This window comes from Cotesia typhae, unplaced genomic scaffold (genome assembly GCF_013202065.1).
Source record: "Cotesia typhae breed Kobodo isofemale line unplaced genomic scaffold, CoteBio_Ctyphae contig_119, whole genome shotgun sequence".
Taxonomy (NCBI): Eukaryota; Metazoa; Arthropoda; class Insecta; order Hymenoptera; family Braconidae; genus Cotesia; species Cotesia typhae.
In genome coordinates, this window is record NW_027423712.1 from 2,346,915 (window position 1) to 2,368,915 (window position 22,001).

The 22,001-nt window shown below is 30.9% G+C and overlaps 3 protein-coding genes and 1 long non-coding RNA gene across 7 annotated transcripts; 3 read left to right on the forward strand and 1 right to left on the reverse strand.

Annotated features, from left to right (window-relative positions):
• The first annotated feature begins 755 nt into the window (after positions 1-755).
• LOC141531364 (testis-specific serine/threonine-protein kinase 3-like) lies at positions 756-2,602 on the forward strand. The gene is made up of 5 exons (XM_074249149.1): positions 756-956; positions 1,021-1,190; positions 1,267-1,416; positions 1,928-2,201; positions 2,295-2,602. The coding sequence occupies exons 1-5, from the start codon at positions 795-797 to the stop codon at positions 2,583-2,585; spliced, it is 1,047 nt and encodes a 348-aa protein (XP_074105250.1). The 5' UTR covers positions 756-794; the 3' UTR covers positions 2,586-2,602.
• LOC141531275 (glycerol kinase 3) lies at positions 2,596-6,739 on the reverse strand. Of its 3 annotated transcripts, none has more exons than XM_074248978.1 (10): positions 6,042-6,735; positions 5,707-5,965; positions 5,377-5,603; positions 4,597-4,809; positions 4,416-4,526; positions 4,093-4,349; positions 3,254-3,459; positions 3,020-3,157; positions 2,875-2,952; positions 2,596-2,807 (listed from the first exon to the last, which is right to left on the reverse strand). In XM_074248978.1, exons 1-10 carry the CDS (start codon positions 6,144-6,146, stop codon positions 2,707-2,709), a joined length of 1,695 nt encoding a protein of 564 aa, XP_074105079.1. In that variant the 5' UTR covers positions 6,147-6,735; the 3' UTR covers positions 2,596-2,706. The 3 variants fall into 3 exon arrangements, 2 of the variants coding, with proteins under 2 accessions (XP_074105079.1, XP_074105089.1); XM_074248988.1 differs by having other exon boundaries at positions 5,386-5,603; positions 6,042-6,733; XR_012479896.1 differs by lacking the exon at positions 2,596-2,807 and having other exon boundaries at positions 3,020-3,161; positions 6,042-6,739.
• Positions 6,740-7,895: 1,156 nt separating this feature from the next.
• Positions 7,896-21,994, forward strand: LOC141531192 (uncharacterized). Of its 2 annotated transcripts, none has more exons than XM_074248791.1 (4): positions 7,896-8,581; positions 18,145-18,386; positions 18,655-18,805; positions 19,143-21,994. In XM_074248791.1, exons 1-4 carry the CDS (start codon positions 8,443-8,445, stop codon positions 21,992-21,994), a joined length of 3,384 nt encoding a protein of 1,127 aa, XP_074104892.1. In that variant the 5' UTR covers positions 7,896-8,442. The 2 variants fall into 2 exon arrangements, with proteins under 2 accessions (XP_074104892.1, XP_074104901.1); XM_074248800.1 differs by lacking the exon at positions 7,896-8,581 and adding an exon at positions 17,969-17,993.
• LOC141531369 (uncharacterized) lies at positions 13,026-16,863 on the forward strand. The gene is made up of 4 exons (XR_012479914.1): positions 13,026-13,156; positions 13,240-13,526; positions 14,256-15,792; positions 16,514-16,863. It is a non-coding gene; the product is annotated as an uncharacterized LOC141531369 (long non-coding RNA).
• Positions 21,995-22,001: the final 7 nt, after the last annotated feature.

Below are 22,001 nucleotides of genomic sequence, written 5' to 3' on the forward strand. Positions count from 1 at the left end.
CTGCCAACTTTAGTGTCATTTTTTTAAAAATAAATTATTGAAATGACATTAAAGTTAGCAGTCACTTGAGAATTTTTCAATTTTTTTTAATAAATAAATTTGCTCCGAAAAATTATTTCTAAAAAATTGAATTTTTTATTTTCTAAATTAAAAATTTTTTTCTCATTTTTTTTTTTTTGACATAATTTATTTGTTAAAAAAATTCTTAAAAAAATTATAAAATATCTGCTAAATTAAATGACATATTATTGGAAGAAAAAAATTTTTTTTTATTTTAATTTAGTTTTAATAATATATATTTGTAATGAAAATTAATTTAGCAGATATTTTATAATTTTTTTTAACAAATAAATTATGTCACAGAAAATGAGAAAAAAATTTTAAATTTAGAAAATAAAAAATTCAATTTTTTAGAAATAATTTTTCGGAGCAAATTTATTTATTAAAAATAATTAAAAAATGGTCAAGCAACTGCTAAATTTAATGTCATGATTTTATAATTATTTTTTAAATAAGCAAATTTTTTTTTTTTAATAAAAAATTAAAGAAGAAATAAAAAATGTTCACCGTTTTTTACATTGAATAAATTTAATTTATTCAATTGTTTTTAATGTTATTTACAAACATCTTGTATTTTTTTTTTCTTCAAATCTTATTGGATTATCATTATCATTATTCAACTAAAAATTATTGAGTGCTAATAAAAATTGGATTATTAAATATTAATCAAACTTAAAAGACTAGTTCTAGAAAAATTCAAAATTATAAATGGTTAAAAAAATAAATATAATAAAATGGCAGAAACAGCCGCGATTGACGTTCCCTCGACGTCAGGAAACAATAACGTTTCTGATGAAAAAAATAATGAACAAGTTGAGAGGAAGCAAACGGTGCTTGAAACACATGGATACGCTATCGGAAAAACTATAGGGAACGGTTCATATGCAACAGTCAAAGTAATTTAAATCGATAAATTTAATTAATATTTATTCAATATTAGTTTATTAAAAAATTCTCTAGATCGCCGAATCGCATCGACATAAATGTCAAGTAGCCATCAAAATAATTTCAAAATTCCAAGCGCCGTCCGATTATTTGATGAAATTCCTTCCAAGGGAAATAGAAGTTATCAAAGGTTTGAAGCATCCTAACTTGATCCGGTTTTTACAAGCCATCGAAACAACTCATCGGTTTGTAAACCTAATTATCAATTAACCAAAATTATTAAATTATCTAAATTAAATTAAATTATTTTATTAAATATAGAGTCTATATTATAATGGAATTTGCACAAAATGGAAATTTATTAGACACAATCCGTCGCGATTTATATATTGATGAAAGAAGAAGCCGCAAATGGTTCAAGCAACTCGTTGATGTTGTTGATTACTGTCACACACGTGGAATTGTTCATCGGTATTTAAATATACAATTCATTTTAATTTATACGTTAATAATAATTTAACTAATCAGCATATCATTAAAGTTAACAGTCACTTGAGGATTTTTTAATTTTATTCAACAAATAAATTTTTTCTGAAATTATTTTAAAATTTTTACGTGTCAATTTTTTTTCTTATTTTTTTTTGCCATAATTTATTTTTAAAAAAAAATTCTAAAAATTATTGAATATTTTGGCTGCCCAATATTAAAACACAGTAACTGCAAAATTTTTATACCTGATTTTTTTTTAGTATTGCTGCATTTCTTATAATTTTTAGACCTTAATTTCAAGTATTTTATCTTAAAAATATTTATATTTAAGTATTTTCTACTCATAAATCAAATTTTCTATCAATTTGGCGTGCAAACTTTTTTTTATTAAGAAAAATTTTTAAAAAATCTCAAAATTGTCAGTTACTGTGTTTTTAAATTGGGCAGCCGATTTGCAAAATTAATTTTCATTTAATAAGAAAATATATTACAGAGACATAAAATGCGAAAATTTATTAATGGACAAGAGTCTAAACATAAAATTATCAGACTTTGGATTCGCACGGGGTCAAGTGACGAAAACCGACGGCACAATAGTATTAAGTGAAACATTTTGCGGTAGTTATGCCTACGCATCACCAGAAATACTACGCGGTATTCCTTATCAGCCTCAGATGTCTGATATCTGGTCACTGGGCGTCGTATTGTACGCAATGGTGTACGGTCGTCTTCCCTTTGACGATAAAAATTACGGACAACTTCTAAAGGTACCAAGGTATATTAAGAAACTCATGTTGTCTTGAGAACAACTTTCAATCATTATCTCACAATTAAAAAAAAATTTTTTTTTTAATTATTAGCAAGTGCAGAACCACGTTAAATTTCCAAAAGATCCCAAAGTGTCTTACGCTTGCCGTTCATTGATCCGTAGGATTTTAGTACCTCAGCAGTCGCGAATCAAAATAGACATTATTAAATCCGATGATTGGTTGCTTAGTGATGCGCCAGTGGTAGACGAAAAGTCTACTCACGATAAAATACTTGATATCTTACCAACTGAAACAATTGCACAAAAGCCTCAAGAGAACAACCACGAGATACTTATGAACCGGATGGTTCTTATAGACAAACAATTGCATCGTAAGAAGTAGAACCATCGAGTACTTTAAACACATTTTTATTTTAATAACAAATTATTTTGTTTGATTTAACAATGGCTCTTTGTTCTATTGACTATCAAATGCATTAGAATTTTTATACTTTTAAATTCTGTCATACGGTCGATCGATATTTAGCTATTGCTAAAATAATTATTGTGCTTAAAGCGAAGATTCCACCTGACGTTATTCTATAAATATCTGTGGAAGCATCATCTAAAAAAAAAAAAGCAAAAATTTTTTAATTTTTTAATTAATTTCTAGTACATAAATAATTACTTACACTTTGCGTCATCGGAAGGTTCCCAGCCAAAACTTTTTTCAACAGTTATTTTCCACTGTTCATACAAAATATCTCGTTCTGAAATATATTTTTTAAATTAATCAATTTATTAGATCATTTCTGTTTTATTACACAAATAAATTACCATCATCAACAATCATTGGCATGAAAATATCACTTGACACAGCGGTATCTACTTTGAGATCCCAAACTTTAATCCCATCGGCACTGCCAGCAGCAATCGCAACCCCTAGCGCTGAAGTTTCACTCATCAAAGGCCTGACTTCCTTGTTAAATCAATTAATTATTCAATCATTTTAATTACTAATAATTAACTTAATTATAAATAAGTTATTGTTAAATTAAACTACTTAATTACCAACTGGAATACCGCAAATATCAGCTTGCATTTGCATTAATAAATTATTACTGGTCATGGATCCGTCAACAAGCAGTTTTCCTAATGTCAAGCCTGTATCCTTTTTTATAGATTCTAAAATATCGCGTATTTGAAAGCAAATAGCTTGTAAAGCTGCATTTATTATGTGAGTACTTGTTGTGTTGTAGGTAATACCACAAATAATACTGTAATAATTCCAAAAGGTATATATTGATAGTCCATTAGATCATCTATGTTATTAAGAAAATAAGAAAAATTTTGTTTCCAGGATAGTCATATGATAAAATCGGTTTTTGATTTGAATTTGTGCCTTTTCAAGGTTTCATGTCATTCTCATCGATAATCAATTTATTATGATAAGTATTTAGGGTGCATTCGAAAATGCTCTATTTCTAGATACATAATTAAGGAATGACCTTGTATTTCGTGAAATATTGACATTTTTAAAGATATAAGCTCATCCCGATGTTACACTCATCGAGACCTTTTATTTGAGTACCCACATCAATTTTTCATATATTTATATATATATTAGATATATGTATATATGAAAAATATGTCAAAATGCATGTGGGTACTCAAATGAAAGGTCTTGATGAGTGTAACATCGAGATGAGCTTATATCTTTAAAATCATCAATAGTTAAGAAAGTACAGTTCAATTTAACAAAAGTCATTATTTAATAAAGTAAAATTTTAATTTTTTATAGTTCACAAGTCACGGCAGTCACGTCGTGAGTGTAAGTTTGTTAATTTTTATTTGATAAAATTAATAACTTTAATAAATAAATTATTATTTATTGAAATTAATAATCATACCTTTTAGCATCTTTGTTCCAATATGGAGCGTAAAGACCTGTAAATGCTGGTACAAATGTAACGTCCATCGTCGAACGTTTATGAGTAATACACTCAGTATCATTAGTACTATCAATAAATATATTTAGATTATTTCTCAACCAATCTAAAATTATTCCTGCTATGGCTATTGAGCCCTCTAGGGCGTAAATTGGCGGTGATTTTGGTCCTAATTGATAAGCTACTGTGGTTAATAAGCCGTGTTTAGATTGTACCATCTAAAATCAACCATGTTTCATTAATAAATAAATAATAATTATAATAATTATGATTATAAATCATACCGAGGTCCCTGTATTATAAAGAAGAAAACATCCAGTACCATATGTACTTTTAGCTTTACCACGTTGTAAACACATTTGTCCTAATAATGCTGACTGCTGATCACCTAAGCACTAATAGTAAAATTTTAAATAACTATTTTAATAATTTAGCAGATAATTTTATCATTATTCAAATACTTACACCAGATATCGGTACACCTTTAAGCATATCATCATGAATAAACCCATAAATTTCAGAAGAACTGCGGATCTGCGGTAATATTTCTTTAGGAATATTAAAAAATGCAAGTAAAGTTGGATCCCATTTTAAGGTCGTTATGTTCATTAACATTGTACGTGATGCATTGGTAACGTCTGTACTGTGTGCGCCTCCATTTACTCCACCAGTTAAATTCTAATAATATTAATTGCAAGAAAAAATTTAATAAAGTTATTTATAATTAAATTATATAAAAAATTACGGTAAATATTTAAAAGTGGGGTCCACAATTTCAATTTTCATTTTTTTAAAATGAAATTTCTATTTGATTTTATTGATATATATATATATATATATATATATATATATATATATATATATATATATATATATATATATATATATATATATATATATATATATATATATATATTTTAAAAATACAAAAAAATGAACAATTAAAAAAAAAAATTGATCACAATTTTAACAAATTTTCAAAAAAATTAAATTTAAAAAATGTCACTTGTAATTTTTATTAATTTTCACACGTAAAACTTTTTAATTAAATTTTTTCTAATAATTTAATTGCTATAAAATTCCAAAAAAAATTTTTAATATCTATCAACTTCAGTGTTATTCCCGATGTCCACTTTACTGTTTAAAATTTTAAAAATTAACCAGAATTCGAGTGAATTTTACAGTTTAATTTTTTCCAAGTAGATATGGTCAAAAATAGGGTGGACCCCACTTGTAAATAATTACCAAAATTACCCAAATAATCCATGAATCGATTGTACCAAACATACAACGTTTATTATCAATAGTTTCTTGTACCCTAGGTACATTATTTAATAACCATTTTAATTTTAATGCACTAAAGTAAGGGCTTATTGGTAAACCACATAGCGGCTTGAGGTAGTTTATGTTTTTATTACGAATTCCTTTCAATATGTCATCAACAATTACTGAAGTTCGCGTGTCCATCCATACTAAGCAAACAAATTATATTAAGTATTAATTGATATTTTATGTAACACAATTAGCGATAATATATAATATTATTCTCTGATAATTATTGAGTAAAATAATTACCTATGGCGTTGTATAATGGCTCCCCAGTGACATAATCCCAAACTACTGTTGTCTCTCGTTGGTTTGTCACTCCAATAGCAACTATATCTGCCGGATCTATCCTAAGTTGCTCAAGATTAATTACTGTTTGTTTCAGACATTCTCTGACGGCGTTTATAATGGCAATAGGATCCTGTTCAACCCATCCTTCTTCAGGATTCAACAGTGGTATCGTTGTTTGATGATATGTCAATACTTCAGCAGTATCTGCTGCAAACACCTGCCAAAAAAAGAACAATTAATTAATTGATTGCTCATAAAAGATTAATCATTGAATAAATAATTATATTACATACCATAAACCTTACATTGCTGGTTCCTTCATCGATAGCGCCAACCAGTGGACCATATCTGTTCATTGATTCATTTTTTATCATTGGTTTAGGATATTTTATTGTCATTAATTGTGTAATTTATTTTTTTAATTTTTTTTAGATTTATTGCAATAATTATTTTATTACTGAAAGTGATCTCATTACGGTAAATTATAAAAAATGGAGATATTTTATATAATACTTATGATTGATGTTATTTAATTTTATATTGATGTCAAGCATTCTTATTTTTTTATTATTATTAAAAAAAAAATCACAGATAAGTGTGCGCAAGGAAAAGATTCTCTTTCACAATCCACCGAACAAATTTCCAGTAATTGCAACTGCAGCGCCATCGCAGTATAAGCATGCGGGTTTGTTTCTATATTACTGACACGGGCGCGCTTCGATAAATTAGTATACTTTCTTGTCTGTCATAATAATAGTATAAGTTACCAACACAAGATTAAAATGATAATGAAGTTAACTGACAACTGTCAATTTTTTAAATCTATCCACTCTTATAATTTAGATGAAAAATATGAAAATATATCATGTAAGCAAACTATTCGTAACGTGATTGGTCAAATATATCATAAGCATGAAAATATATGTAAACCCTAAACTCAGGCGCGCGCTTGCGCGCGCAAATTCAAATTCTAGTTTTTATAAAAGTTCAATTACAATAAAGAAATTCTCTTAAAAATTTGTAGTAATAATTTTTTTCATAATAATTTTATTTCTATAAAATGAAAAGAAAATTTTATTATTCTAGAGTTAGCCGACGTTTTTAATTTTTTGATTTTCTTTCAATTGAATTAAAACAAAAAAATATTTTTTTTAAATTGCACTTACAGTTTTTAAAGTTTTTTTACAAATGAAATTCTTTTTTTATTTTTTTGTAATAATTTTTCTAATAAAAAAAATTTTATCACTTTTTAGATATCGACTAACTTAATTTATTATAATAAAATTAGCCAAAGTTTTTAATTTTTTTTAATAATTAAATTAGAACAAAAAAATTGCATATATAATTTTTTTAATTTTCTACATGTAAAATTTTTTCTTTTATTTTTTTAAAAATAATTTTGTAATAAAAAAAAAATTCTAAAAATTTTTAGATGTCGGCCAACTTAATTTTCAATAAGACTAAAGTTAGCTGACATTGTTAATTTAAAAAAAATTTTTTTTTTTTAATTATTAAATTAGACTTCAGTAATATTTATAAAAAATTACACTTATAGTTCTTAAAGTTTTTTAAAATTGAATTTTTTTAATAAAAAAAATTTATAAATTTTTAAATGGCTAACTTAATGTTCATGTTAACTTCAGCGTCTTAGAATAAAAACAAAACTCTGAAAATTTCTTCTTATAAAAATTTTTCTAACCTAAATTTTATAAAAAAAAATAATATTTTTCTTATTTAAACAATTAGCAAACGAGGTAAATATAAAAGACAATTCTTATCAAACGTCACTTAAATATATAAGCATAAATATATAAATATATGAATTTATTTACATACAGTGACATATATTTCAGGTTCGTCACTTGAATTGTGAAATATAAAGACATAATAATAATTAAAATGAGCGAGTGTGCTAGAAAAGGCTTAGAAGTTAGAAGTAAGATAGGAGGTAAGTGTGTGTGTGCGTATTAGTACGTAAATCGACATATAATAATAATTGCCGCACCTCGAAATTTAAGCCCCACTCGGAAGCAACAAGCACCTGTTGCCGAATGCGCCTACCTGTTTCACTTGTGTACTCCATTCTGTGTACGTTGGATCGGTGGATCTCCTGTATAGTACTGGTACTCAGCGGTATTATATCGGCGATTGTACAACACACTACACTAGGACTTGCTAGAGGTGGCTGGAGGAGGTGGGCTCTGGCTGGAAGCCTCGAGACTAAGTACCAGACCGCTTCTCTGACAGTCAGAGTTAACACTCGGAGTTTGCTGTACCCGCTGCATACCAGTTAATCGTGTCCTCGCCAAGAATATAATAATATGCATTGGCACCGATTACGTGGCATTATCATTCATATCTTCAATATTTGATTAAATAAAATTGATAATTGTCACTTCTGTTATTATATCTTCACTGATATCTCATCGGATTGATCTACAATAATTGGTAAATTATTAACTTAAGTTATAAATTACGTGTGAAATGTCTTAATGTAACAACAGCTAGCACGCGGGAGTTATTCTTATCCAGATAATGCGACGACAGTGAAAGATATTTATTAATATAACTTATGTGTGATATTTTCGTGTTGAGTAAATAATTATTTCAAGTGAACAAGTGTGCATTAATTGTTCAACGATATGACTTTATATTTTTTACAATAATTATTACGAGTACGACGACGACACCGGAATGGCGGAAGAGGCTGATCAGGGAACACTCTGCTATGGACCAGGCAGTATTGCTGGAGCTGTTATTGGAACTTTTTTAACGACAATCCTCATCTTGGCTGTTACTATTTTTCTATATCGCCAATGGCGCAAACACAAGGGTAAGATTTTATATTTTTTATATGACACTAAAGTTGACAGATATTAAAAATTTTTTTTTAATTTTACAGCAATTTAATTATTATAAAAAAAATTTTATTAAAAAATTCCACATGTGAAAATTATTGACACTGAAGTTGCCAGACATTAAAAATTATTATGAAAATTAAATTAGCTGATAGTTGATAATTTTAAGAATTTTTGTAACAAATAAATCATGGCAAAAAATAATTTATAAAAAAATTAACATTTAGAAATTTTAAATAACTACAAATGCAATTTTTTAAAAATAATTTTTTAGAGCAAATTTATTTGTTAAAAAAAATAAAAAAATTATCAAGTGACAACTAACTTTAATGTTATAAAATTATTTAAAAATTTTACATTATTTATTTATTAATTACTAGATGTACAGTCTGTTTCACAAACCTTGTTACATTTTTTAAATAGAAAATTTCATATAGTTATTAAGAACACAGTAAAGGATAATAATTTGTTTATAGTTAAAAATTTTATAATAAAGCAATTATAATAAAAATTACATGACATTTAATTTAGCTGTCACTTGACAATTTTTTAATTTTCTTAAAAAATTGCATTTTTAATTTATTAAAATTCCTACAAGTCCATTTTTAAATAATTTATTTATTAAAGAAAATAAAAAAAATTGTCAAATGACAGCTAAATTTAATGTCATAAAAATTACAAGTGAAAATTTTTAGAATCATTTTTTTATTACAATAAATTGAATAAAAAAATTTTTTTAAATTAACAGCTGACGGCTAACTTCAGTATTATTTTTTTATTACATTTATTAATTTAAATAAACGGTACTAATTATCCGATATTATGTATTGCAGTTGGTTATATAAAAAAAAATGATTCGCTGGTCTGGTGAAATATTTAAATGTATAATGTTTTTTTATAATTGCAGCACGAGGAATAGACGTACGTCTTATAAGTTTTAAAAAGTAAATAACGATAACTTGTACTTGTTGTACTTGTTGTAGACAGTTCAAGGCTTCAAAGATTTGTTTACGACACCTGAGTATTTTAAAAACTAATGTAAATTCAAACAAATGACAAGTTATTACGAGTGTTTTGTTGTCATTGATTGTCTGAGAAATTTTGCCGCGATAAAAAAAAAAATTAAAAAAATTACATTGGCAGGTTACGGCAAGAGGACAATTATTATGTTTGATAAAATACAAGTTGCGTATGTATATTATTGTTTGTGGATGCCAGTCGCGTTTCTTGATTCACGGTCTATGGGTAAACATAACTTGACACGTATATTTATGTCGTAGCACGTAAAATACCTGAGTTTCTGTCGATCCTGGAGTGTACACCAGTGTTTAGTACATACATACATATACATTTATGTTATACATATGGATGGGTGTATAATAAAGACTGTGTGAATAAAAGCGTTGTGCTTCGATGAACGAGCAGAGAGCTCCGATTTCCATTGCAGAGATTGGAATCTTCAGTAGCACGCATTTGCCATGAGTATATAATACCCTCGTCGAGGAAGAACAAGAACAAGTAAAGATGAAGAGGAAGATTCCAGGAGATAATTTACAATCGCTATAGATTTCAGAGTATAATGATATTCGAGTGAAAATTACCCTTGGCAATGAGAATGAGATATTCCAATGCTCCAGTAAATATCTAAATAATACTAAAGATATTATTCAGTTAGCATTGACTATTCAAATTGGTTTTTCTGGTATTAGGTCTGCTCAACTTAAGCCTCAACTATATACTATATACTATATACTATATACTATATACTAGCAAACAAATTAATTCTAGTATTTTTCCATGTTCATGCAAATAGCATGTTAACGTCGGAAGGCTCCAATTATAAACTAAAGGTTTTATCTATATCGGAACAGAGTTACCACGGTTTATATCTTTACTAGCTACTCGTTAAAACCTTCGAGCCAGTATCCTGGCATGCCCAGTACAATACTACAGTATGCAGCATGCATTTGAGTACCAATCAGGTACCGGCCTTATTATATTATATTATACATGCTAGTTCCACACAGTACCAGTAGGAAAGTGAAATGTATTGAAGAATTTAAGCTATTTTCCCATTTCCCCTCTCAGCTCCTCCCTCTTCTGGAGAAATATTACCTAGACCGCGTGTTCAATAGTTAAAAGCCCATTTATTTAGTACTTTTAACTTTAAAAAGCCATCCGGGATTTATACCTGTTGATTTTTCACTAAAGGAATTTAACTATGCTATCAGTTTAAATTCCTCTGTAACTATACGTCTAATTTATTTATTTATTTAATAATACCCACTACGTATAATATACTCATATATATATTTAATAATTACAGATTAATACCAAGGACATGAAAAGTTATTAAATAAATTGAAAAATCAACTGATCATTAATCATGGAACGTAGACCAGTGTGACATATTTAAATCACTTGGTAATTCACCGTGAAGGTTCATCGAGTCTGCTCTTTTATTTATGTTGTTTTTCACGTCCCTTCTCCTGGGGCCGTAGGTCTACATATTTAATAACACGTACACATGTGTTATTAAACTCATAGACATACAAATCGTATAGTAAAAGATTCTCAATGCGATGAAACAGCGACAAAATGAAATGAGAGAATACGCCCGACCTTCATTCAAAATATACCTGATCCATTTTTTATCTGAGTTGAGGATCTTTTGAATAACAAGTGCACTCACCCGCAGGATCAACGGATTATGGTACACTGAAGGTATACATTAGACATGTTGGATATGTTTGTATGTACAAGTATTGTGTACATATAGGTATTGGCTGGCGAAATCGACCAAGGCTTTTAGAAAGTGCGCGGTTGTGCGGGTATATCGGGATATTTGCCGTAAACCCGCTGCCAGGTCGTTGAGTCCGATAGCACTGGTGGCATGCGGCAGGTATGCACCTCAGGGGCCCCTGATGCGTATGCATTCTTTTATATTACCCAAGAGTATGTATACAACGAGTAGAGGACTAACGTGTACGCCACAGCCAACACAACGTCTTGGGTCTTTGCTCTTTTTATTTTATTTATTATCTTTTACTTTATTTATTTATTTCTCTGGTTCGTTGGATCATACTCACGCGCGAAATGCGGATACGAAAACCACCACCATCGGTAAATAACAAAAAATTTTATCGCTCAACCAGTCTTACGTCCAAATATTTTTTATCATTATTATTTAACGTCTATCTTTTTATTATTTTTTTTAGGTATATATTTATTGGCTCTTTTTTATTTGTCAAAAGTTTGGAGGAAGGAAAAATCTGTCGACTGTGGGAAAAAATATTCTATACGTGTTTCGACAGGTGAAACCTTATTTTTAAGGTGTACAACACTTAGTCTTCTTCATTTTTATCCTTCTCGGGCGTCCGCCTCTTCTTCTTCTTCTTCTTCTTCTTCATAATCATCATCAGCCTGTTCTTCTTCGTCGTAATGTAACAGGTAGCCTGGTCACGCGCGCAAAATACCGGATTTCTGACGACTGTGGTCCACTCGTATTTTTTACTTTTATATCTATATATACAGACATATATTTATATAAAATTTTTTAAAACCGAAACCCCGTTCATCCGATGTGTTTCGATGGCTTGGAATTTTTTATCAGATTTATTTCATTTCGATAAAGTCAAATTATCAAGACTAGTAAATTTAAAAGCTTCTATATAAATTTCAATGATAATGAATAAATTTATTATCATTATTATTATTATTATTATTATTATTATACTTATTATGATTGTTGTTGTTGTTATTTTAATGTTATTGTTTGTGTTATGAGATGGAACAAATTATAAATAAAACACGCGAATGTAGGACGTCGTCTCATGAGCAGAGGTACGTGTAACATAATGAGAATATACCTCGAAGCAGATGTCCCACGCTTTCCTCACTCACGAAGGAGTAGAGGCTCTCTTAGGAATTTCTCGCATCACTATTAGGAGTGAAAAAAATATAAATAAAATATGTGCAATCAGTTCTCAGCTCTTAAGCCCAAGATTAGAGACAAGACATCAGAGATCAGGCATCATGCCCGTATTTTTCGTCTCTACAACTCAACTCATAAATTGTTGTAACATTATTTGGTATGAGATATAGAAAATCACCTGTTGATATCCCTTGAAATCTTATCTGTTGATTTATCAAATAATTGTATTATCTCAACGCTCTCATTTTTTATTTTTCTATTGACTTATTTTTATACACACGTGGACTTTACTGTACACATGACAATAATCACAAATTCAATATTCTTTTACCATCTTTATCTTTATTGCATTGAAAAATTCAGCCAGTAGACAAACGATTATCCCAGAAAAATAAAAAAAAAAAATAATTCCAGTTCAGTACATATTTTAAAATTAATTATCCAGCAGTAAAACTTATGAACGTTTATCGTCGCTTAAATGTTGGCTTGTATGCATCAGCACATAATACTGTGGATAGAAAATAGAAGTAAATACAAGAGCTAAATGACCGCAAGAACAAGTACAAGAGTTTAAGAGAGTCTGCAAGCTGGCGACGCGTGACCGGTCAACGTTGCAGTGAGTATTTGTTGAAACTAATATAATTTTTTTTATTTATACAATATTTATTTATTTATGTACCTATTTTTATTTTATTTCAGTTTACAAAACGCCACGCCTTGCATTTTTGCATAATCACATCTTGCTATCACAATCCTTTGCTTATATTCTCGTTAACCCGCCCAAATGGATATATATATGTATGAACGAACTATTACATCGGCGCTCCCTGTACGTGACAATTAGCTGTTCTGGATGTTGAGCATTGTGCCCTATAACTACACTGAGAGAGCTGTAGGAATTTCATCTCGGGCAAGGTGCGCCTTTATTCATCCCGTCAACCAATTGAAAAATTTTTCAACGAGTCTTCTTAGATTCAAATCCTCAAGTTCTGTAATCAAAATAATATTCATGAACTCATGAATAGCAAATTAAAAGTCTCAAGTACAAGAAATAATTTGAGATCATGATCAAGCTCGAAATTTTTATTTTGATACAAATATTATTACATTAAAGTTCACAATCACTTGATTATTTTTTAGTTTTTTTTTTTAACAAATAAATTTGTTCCGAAAAATTGTTTTTAAAATTTTTACATGTCAATTTTTTTTTCTAATTTATTTGTTACAAAAATTCTTAAATTTATCAAATATCTGCTGAATTAATTTTCATAAAAATATTTATTGACAATTTATGGTAATATTAATTTTATTTATGTATATTACTCCAAAAAATTAATTAAAATTAATATAATTATCTTATATAAATTCTTAACTAAAAATAAAATTAATCCTTCTATTTATAAATTTCTAAATTATTTAACGGTGTATGATAGAATCTTAAAAAAAAAAAAAAAAATTAAGAATAAGATAGAATAAAATTACCATTTCATAATTAAATTTTGTTTACGTAAAAATCCGATTGTGACATCCTTTCTAAAAGCTAATCTTCATATTACTATTTAATACTTATTTTTGATAATGATCTTGCTAGTTCGGTAAATAAAAAAATGACAATGACATTAATAACGAGCTTAATCATGACCTCAAATTAAAACAAAAATTGAGCAAAGAGTAACATGAAATAATTCAAAGCAACTTGATTAAATTTACCGTAGATGTTTTTTTGATTCACTTACTTACTGGAGTCCGATACAAGTGAACGAGGTAAAGACTAAGACTGGTGGTTGCTCTTCGGAAAAGGCAATTGCAAACGACTTGCGGTTGGCCTCGCCACGTTACAATTCGCCGTAAACAGACGTAGACCTACAACAACAACAACAACAACAACAACAACAACAACAACAACAACAACAACAACAACAACAACAACAACAACAACAACAACAACAACAACAACAACAACAACAACAACAACAACAACAACAACAACAACAACAACAACAACAACAACAACAACAACAACAACAACAACAACAACATCAACAGCAACAATAACAACATCAAATCCGGTGAAAAGTATCGAGAAATCTGGTGGTAATGTAGCTTGTTGACCGGTTGGTTTGTTTGTAAGTTAAATGCATCAATAACAAACTTCTAAGTCAGCTAAATTCCATTGAGACGTCATTTCTACCGGTTCTCCAAGTAGATACATACCAATTGTCGTAGATCTAAGGCAAGTTGTCCAGATGGAGTCTGGAGAGTAGAGGTAAAAAATAAAAACATTGACGGCTGGACAGAACTTGAGGGAAAATGTTTTGAGAGTTGATCCTCTGGTTACCGGGCTGGAGTTTGGTCCCAAGTTGAGTGGCTGAGCCAATACAGCAGACTCTCTTTACAGACTAGAGCCTCTACTCGTCTCTGCTGTATTATTGTACATATATTTATACAAGTCCATGCAGCTGAGCAGAAGTGAGATGGAATAGGAGGGTTTGATGGTTTAGATGTAGAATAAGGCACGGTGAAGAGCGAGCAAGAACGATCTGGGTATAGAAGAGCGAAGTGAAGAGGGGAAACGCGAGCCAGCTCACCTTGGCGCCCATGGTATGCGCCCACTGGCGTCACCGTCAACGGCGTAGCCTCGTTCGCCTTAGCTTTACTTGTCTTATGTCTTATGTCCAGCTCGTTGCTCGTTATTACATCCTATCCTGCCCCGACTAATCGTTTATCTTGTTTTCATAGTAAATCAGGAGAGTGAGTCAACAATTACTTAAGCCGCTTTTTTCCTCGACACTTATATCATGGCTGATGTTACTTTAAATTAACCGCAATTTTTATTTGGAGTATGTAACGCCATAATTGTCTTCAAAAAGAAGAAAACAGAGTAACAGCAAGACAACTAACAGACATTTCATCGCATCGTTGCTGTGCAATGTATTATATCCACTTGTCCTCTGATGTATTATACTCCATTGTACATTAGCATTATGATCAAAGTGCACTCCATGCTGCATAATATCTAATATTGTATGCTTCGTGGATCAATCAAGCATGGAAATAATAATTATGCTGTGACAAATGAAAAAATCCTGATAAAAATCCAGCGAGACCATAAAAATATAAATAAATATATTTATAAAACATTATACTTGTAACTGAAGTATGAGTTTTGGTCTTTACTTCTTCTACGCTGCAGTAATAAACTAATTACTAATTCACGCTGTGTTGATAGTCTTCACTGTGTTGAATGTGTTGGTAAATATAATATACAGTAAAAAATTTTGCGTCAATGCGTCGAAAAATTTTTACTGTGTGATAGACTGAAAAAAAATTAACTTAAATCAAGACAAAAAATTCTTGAATTAAGAAAAATATGTTAATTTAAGAATTTTTTTACTCAAATAAAGAAGATGAATTTCTTCAAAAAAACAGTAAAAAATTTTGCGTCAATGCGTCAAAAAATTTTGTGTTAAATATTTAACGCTTTTTCGTGTTAATTTAACACAATAAATATTAAATTTACACATAAAAGTGTTAAATATTTAACAAAAAATTTAACACAAATTTTTTACTGTGTATTAGCATCAGTACACAGAAAAAAAATTTACTTGAATCAAGTTAATAATTTTGAAGAAATTCATCTTCTTTATTTGAGTAAAAAAATTCTTAAATTAATAAATTTTTTTTAATTCAAGAATTTTTTGTCTTGATTCAAGTTAATTTTTTTTCAGTCTATCACACAGTAAAAAATTTTGTGTTAAATATTTAACAATTTTATGTGTAAATTTAACATTCATTGTGTTAAATTAACACAAAAAAGTGTTAAATATTTAACACAAAAGTTTTTACTGTGCAGTACTCAGTGCTACAGAGTTTCTCAGCGTACGAATGAAGAAAACTAATATATAGTTAATGATTAACAAAACAGTACTTAATGCACACAACATTACTGTATTAAGATATTTTATATCTGCAGATGGGTGAATATAAGTTTAGTACTTGTTGAATATGCAGCAACGTTGACAGAATATTGAAGCAATAACATAATTTGCATCTTTGAGTAAACGTGGATGAAATACTTTTATCTTTCTTCATCTTAATACTGCTGCTCATCAATCTTTTTTTGTGCTTCGGCATCACATCATCAGCATACAGTCATCGATTGCGCACACTTGGCCTACGTGATTGGTCTCTCACACATATTACATAATGTGGATATGATACATATGGTGGTATATATCTTCTGCGCAATGCTGAGTAGATAATAGATCTTACATTATAAATTATACTTTTTTTTCTTCACTAATCTTGTACTATTAAATATTAAATACTTTTTAATAGTATAATAGTCATTTTATCTTCTAATAGTATATTAATATTTTTTTTTTTTTTTTTTTTTTTTTTTTTTTTCAGTACATTCAAAACTCCCGACGAAAAGTGTGAAAATTATAAATAAACATTGAATAAGAAGAAATTATCTGGAATGATTATATTTTTTTAACTACGGATATGAATCAACATTTAAGTTGTTGCTCGGAAATCATACATACTCGTACTTGTCTGATTGATGTAAAAAATGTTAGAGTGTGGAGCATGATGTCTTGAGTATGATTGGCGGGAGTGAATATTATAATATCGAGTAAGCAATGTAATGGTAAAGGATATAATATATAATGTACAGTGAGCAGGTGTAGCGGGAACGCGTGCTAAAGGAATGCGTTTCCTTCCTGTTATGATGTTGCTACTAAACATGGCCTTGTGGGATCCGCCAGATTCAGATGACGTACTGGCAATCAATAGTATATAAGGCATTGTTGCTTCCGTTTACCTCTGCTACTTTTTATATTTGGCTATGATATTGTAAAAAATTTTTCCAACTAATCTGATCAATTAATCGATCGGATAGAGCTCTGTTTATTGGTAGTGACTGTAATTATTGGCGGACAAAATAAAACTGCAGCCGGCGGTCCGTGCATTATGATATCGGAGATTTAATAAAAGTATAAATTTAGGTTTCGATTGGCTAACTATTGGTTTGGGTGGAAGTAAAACCTTGACACTAAATTGACTCACCGCCTCTTTGTCATGTGAAATTAAGTTTATTATTATTATTTCTTCTTTATGTTACGTTTAGTAGGAAATTTTAAATAAGTACACTGAAAGAAAAAAAATTAACTTGAAAAATTCTTGAATTAAATAAAATGTATTTAAACCAAGAAAAATTTCTTAGTTTAAAAATTTTTCTACTCAAATCATGAAGATGAAATTCTTCAAAATTATTTACTTGATTCACGTGTTAAATTTTTTTTTTTTCTGTGTATACAAGTAACGCTTAAGTTATACTAAGAGAATAATTTTAAATTCTAAATTTATCACGATGATAACATTGTGTTAATAGATTACCTGATGCATTCTCGTTGTAATAAATGATTACACGAGAGTCACGATGTCAATTGGTATAATCAGAGTTTGTATAATTTAATATAGCCACGGCGACTCATTTATCATCATATGCAATTATTTAATGTGATAATCATTACATTACATTAAAAGCCACTTATTGTTAAGGATTTTATTTTATTTACGGCTTTTTTTTATCTTTTTCAGGAAATCACTTAGTGTTGGTGACAGACCCGGAGATTGTTGAGGATGCCTATGCATTTGATAATCCGTGTTTCAAAGACGCGACACCCGCGCAAAATCGGCAAATTGATAGGCCGTTGTCAATCATCTCGACAGAAACTCCGACCAAGGATTCAATGAAATGGTCTTCCCCTTGGTCGTCTCTCGGTCTTGGCTCGGGAAATAAATTCGACAAAAGAAAAACACTTGACGATTCTTGTCTCGGCGTAAGATTTATTTCTTCTTTTATATTTATTAAATTTTATTAAAAAAATTCAATCGCTGTCCATGTTAAATAAAATAGATTAGATAAATAATTCTAATAAATTTTTTTTATAATAGTTTTATATATTTTTTATCACTAAATTTTAAAGAAGATAATTCTATTGATTTGACTGATCAGCGTGCAGATTTCTTTAATGATAGATAAATTAACAAATTATTTAATTAGCAACCAAGCAAATTAATTAATTAATCTGATGATTTAATTTTCAGGCAAACGCCACGCGAATTAGCGTGATAAGTTTGAGAAGCCGAGATTTTACAGGGCTGGGTTTCAATGTGTGTGGAAACATGAGAGAAGGTATCTTCGTTAAAGACCTGCTTCATCGCGGTCCCGCCTCAGAATCCGGTCGGATTCATCCAGGTCAGTATATCGTGACTTAGTCATTGATTAACTCCAAGGCGAGATTTTCTCAATGTGTGTACTGTATTGCAAGCAAGTGTGTATGTGTGTATGGATATGCCTGAGTTAAGAGCTAAGAGTATTTCTTCCATTGCATGTAATGCGGTGAAATCGTCCGCTGATATAATAAGACGCGTGTTAAATACCATTTAAACACTGCGTTTGATAAATCGGGCGCAGTAAGTAGAGTAAATCGCTGTTTTAGATTGTAAAACCTTGCCGTACGTTAGCTTCTCTATCTTCAGAATTAAATTACCAGTTTTATATACTTATAGATTAACTATTTTATCCATTACAGGTGACCGGATAGCCAGCGTTAAAATCAGCTTTAGAAGCATGGTCTACGAAGATGCATTAACTATTCTCAGCTACGCTTCACCGTACGATGTAGAGCTGGAAGTTGAAAGTGGCGGTACCAGTTCACGACCTACAACTTTGCTGAAGAAAACAGTTGGGCCAACTCCTTCACGAATTTGCCATCCACTTTACAGAAGTCAATCAATTCCAGAACTTTCAAAAGTCGATAAAAACTCAGCTAAGCGGCTTTTCATAGCCGATCCAAACGAATCACTTGGCTCGAATTATTCCACGATGAATTCAACCTTAAAGTCTTCCAAGTCGACTCCTGGCAGCCATACGCTTGAGCGCCGACACGAAGAATCCAAGGATAATAATAATCATTTCAAGTTTGGGATCAAAGTACTGCCTGTACTCGATAATACCGTTTACAGAATTGAAAATCAGAACGAACATAATACCAATCTTGAACGGCACAACTCACGTAAAACAGATGCTGAAAAAAATATAATAAACAGTAAAAATTTAAATCCCGTTGACACTAAACCCGTTAAAGATGGTAAAGTTACGGTTGAGCGTATTCAGCAGCGTGATAATGCCGGATTAAAAGCTGGTGAAAGTGTCGATGCAACTGACAGTAAGCTAATTAATCAGAGTGATAAATTAACCGCTGAGCTCGTTGATATTCCATCGGAAGTTCCTGCTGAGGTGCATAACGCGGCAATCGCAGCGAGAAGAAATCGGAAAAACAGCGCTGAGCTTCTCAAATCTCCGAAGTTAACTTCAGTAGAGTATCCGGGTGATTTTGAAGATAAGAGCCCGCAGAAGAGTAAGAGAAAAGCTCCAGCGCCTCCCGGGTCTCCGATGAAAGAAAGTCCGGGTAAATATGAAATATTTAAAAACGACAGGGAAGATATTGATGATAAAATTGAAAGTATTACAGATTACACTGAATCTTTAAATGACTATGTCGTTAAAGTACGTGATACTAGCGAAAATCAAGCAAGACAGTCGAGATTGAAGGAACGTTCGTCTGAACGACGCAGTTCTGAATCGGACACTGACAATGAAACTCAGGACAGTTTTACAACAATAGAACTTAATCCTGCTGATATTACTATTCACCACACGCCGATACCTCACATCGCCGACGACGATGACACTGACGACGGGTACAGGAAAGCTGCTAGCCTAGGAGATTTGTCCAAGTATGAGGCTAAGAGCTCTTCGACTCTAGAGCGAGCTCAGAGTCTTGATATGACTGATACGTCACTGAGGAAACGCAAAACACCCTTGCCGTCTGAAGATATCACAGAGGTAACCGAAGATCTCACTAAGCTCGATGAAATTGACACATTCGACAGGCGAAAATTGAAGAAATCAAGCGAGTGGGGAACTTTGGAAGACGCTATCTGGAATAAAATGGACTCTGATGATGTTGAAATTAAGCCGAAGATAAGAAAGAAGAGTAGCGGAACACTCGAACGATCTAAATCTGCGGTAGAGATAAAATTAAAAGAAGGTATGACTTCATCAAATCCGACGCAAGTCCTCGATAAGAATGACGATTGCAGTATTGAGCTTTATAATTTACCGCTGAGTAAGAGTCTTACGAGGGATTTTATTGCTGTTGAAAGGTCGTTTAATCCCGACGAGGACAATTCTTTGGCGAGAATTGTTAATAATGGAGAGACGATTAAAAATCCGAGCTTGGATGAAATAGAACTGGATTTCAGACAGGCGAAACCTTTTACGGTCGAGCAAGATGAGGACGTCGTACCTGTGATTGACGACAATGAAGAAGAAATGGTAATTAATTCGCCGGTAGTGAGCGAGTCTTTCGGCAAAGCGTTGAGATTTTTTGATCTGCATGCTAGTGAATGGCCTGCAAAGGAAGAAACAAAAAATGATCTCGGTAAGAAGACTAACGGGGACGTCAATGATTCGTCAATGTATGCTGGCTTAAAGGAGGTGAATGAAGAGCCAATGAGGAAGAAAATAATCAACAGAAGGTGTCCGTACTGCGACGGAGATGAACAACACAACAAAAGTTGTTCTCTTCACAGTCGTCTGGTGTCTGGTGACACAGATACCGCTGACAGTCTGAGTAATCGTATTGGCGATGAAGAAAAGTATTACAAAGCTATTGAGGATCAAATTGAAAAAAGAATGACTGTTAAAATGAATGCCGTTGAAAATGAGGAAGAAGTCGACGACGGGTGTGATATTGGCTCGAGTGTTACTGTCAACAGCAAGTCCCAGTCTCCGGGTAATGATCGGCACAATGTCAGCAACGTTAGTGTTTCCAGTGGCGAAAACAGTGAGGACAGTGGTCTGGTTGGTGAATCCGGTGAGTTCAATCAAATTGATGCTAAGCCTACTATTTCAAGTGTTCCACTCGGCAATCAAGATTCACCGCGTAAAATGACGTACATTACTGAAATAAAAGTTTCACCGAGCAGGGAGATCATTCGTGAGCCCGAAGATCTTGAGAGCAATCGTGACAGTAAACCTGCGCTTAAAGGTGAAGTCACTGTGACGTCAAATGGAAAGTCAATGCCTGGTAGAAAGCCACCCGTACCTCCGAGAAGAAGCGACGCTTCTAAAGCACTCAAAGATAAATCTAATGATAAACAGGTTGTTTATGTATCTGAATACAAAACTCCTAATAAAAATCTTATCGAGTCGACGGATAAATTGGATAGTAATTCTACCGGTAGCAAGAAAATAGATCATTGGATTTATTTAGGCGATAATAAGGAGCAAAATCCTTGGGGTAATGGATCCAGTCAACCACAATCGGTTACTAATATTGTCGTTGCATCAGGCGATGAAAAAATATTCCACCAGTAATATTCAA

What these genes read in the sequence shown, in the direction of transcription:
- LOC141531364 (XM_074249149.1), top strand. Translation starts at nt 795, where the DNA reads ATGGCAGAAACAGCCGCGATTGACGTTCCCTCGACGTCAGGAAACAAT. An exon ending in GTTCATATGCAACAGTCAAA is followed by an intron (nt 957 to 1,020) that starts GTAATTTAAATC and finishes AAAATTCTCTAG; the next exon opens with ATCGCCGAATCGCATCGACA. An exon ending in GCCATCGAAACAACTCATCG is followed by an intron (nt 1,191 to 1,266) that starts GTTTGTAAACCT and finishes TATTAAATATAG; the next exon opens with AGTCTATATTATAATGGAAT.
- LOC141531275 (XM_074248978.1), bottom strand. Translation starts at nt 6,146, where the DNA reads ATGACAATAAAATATCCTAAACCAATGATAAAAAATGAATCAATGAAC. An exon ending in GGATTATTTGGGTAATTTTG is followed by an intron (nt 4,810 to 5,376) that starts GTAATTATTTAC and finishes TAATATTATTAG; the next exon opens with AATTTAACTGGTGGAGTAAA. An exon ending in TTTATAATACAGGGACCTCG is followed by an intron (nt 4,350 to 4,415) that starts GTATGATTTATA and finishes GGTTGATTTTAG; the next exon opens with ATGGTACAATCTAAACACGG.
- LOC141531192 (XM_074248791.1), top strand. Translation starts at nt 8,443, where the DNA reads ATGGCGGAAGAGGCTGATCAGGGAACACTCTGCTATGGACCAGGCAGT. An exon ending in TTGACGATTCTTGTCTCGGC is followed by an intron (nt 18,387 to 18,654) that starts GTAAGATTTATT and finishes TTTAATTTTCAG; the next exon opens with GCAAACGCCACGCGAATTAG. An exon ending in ATCCGGTCGGATTCATCCAG is followed by an intron (nt 18,806 to 19,142) that starts GTCAGTATATCG and finishes TATCCATTACAG; the next exon opens with GTGACCGGATAGCCAGCGTT.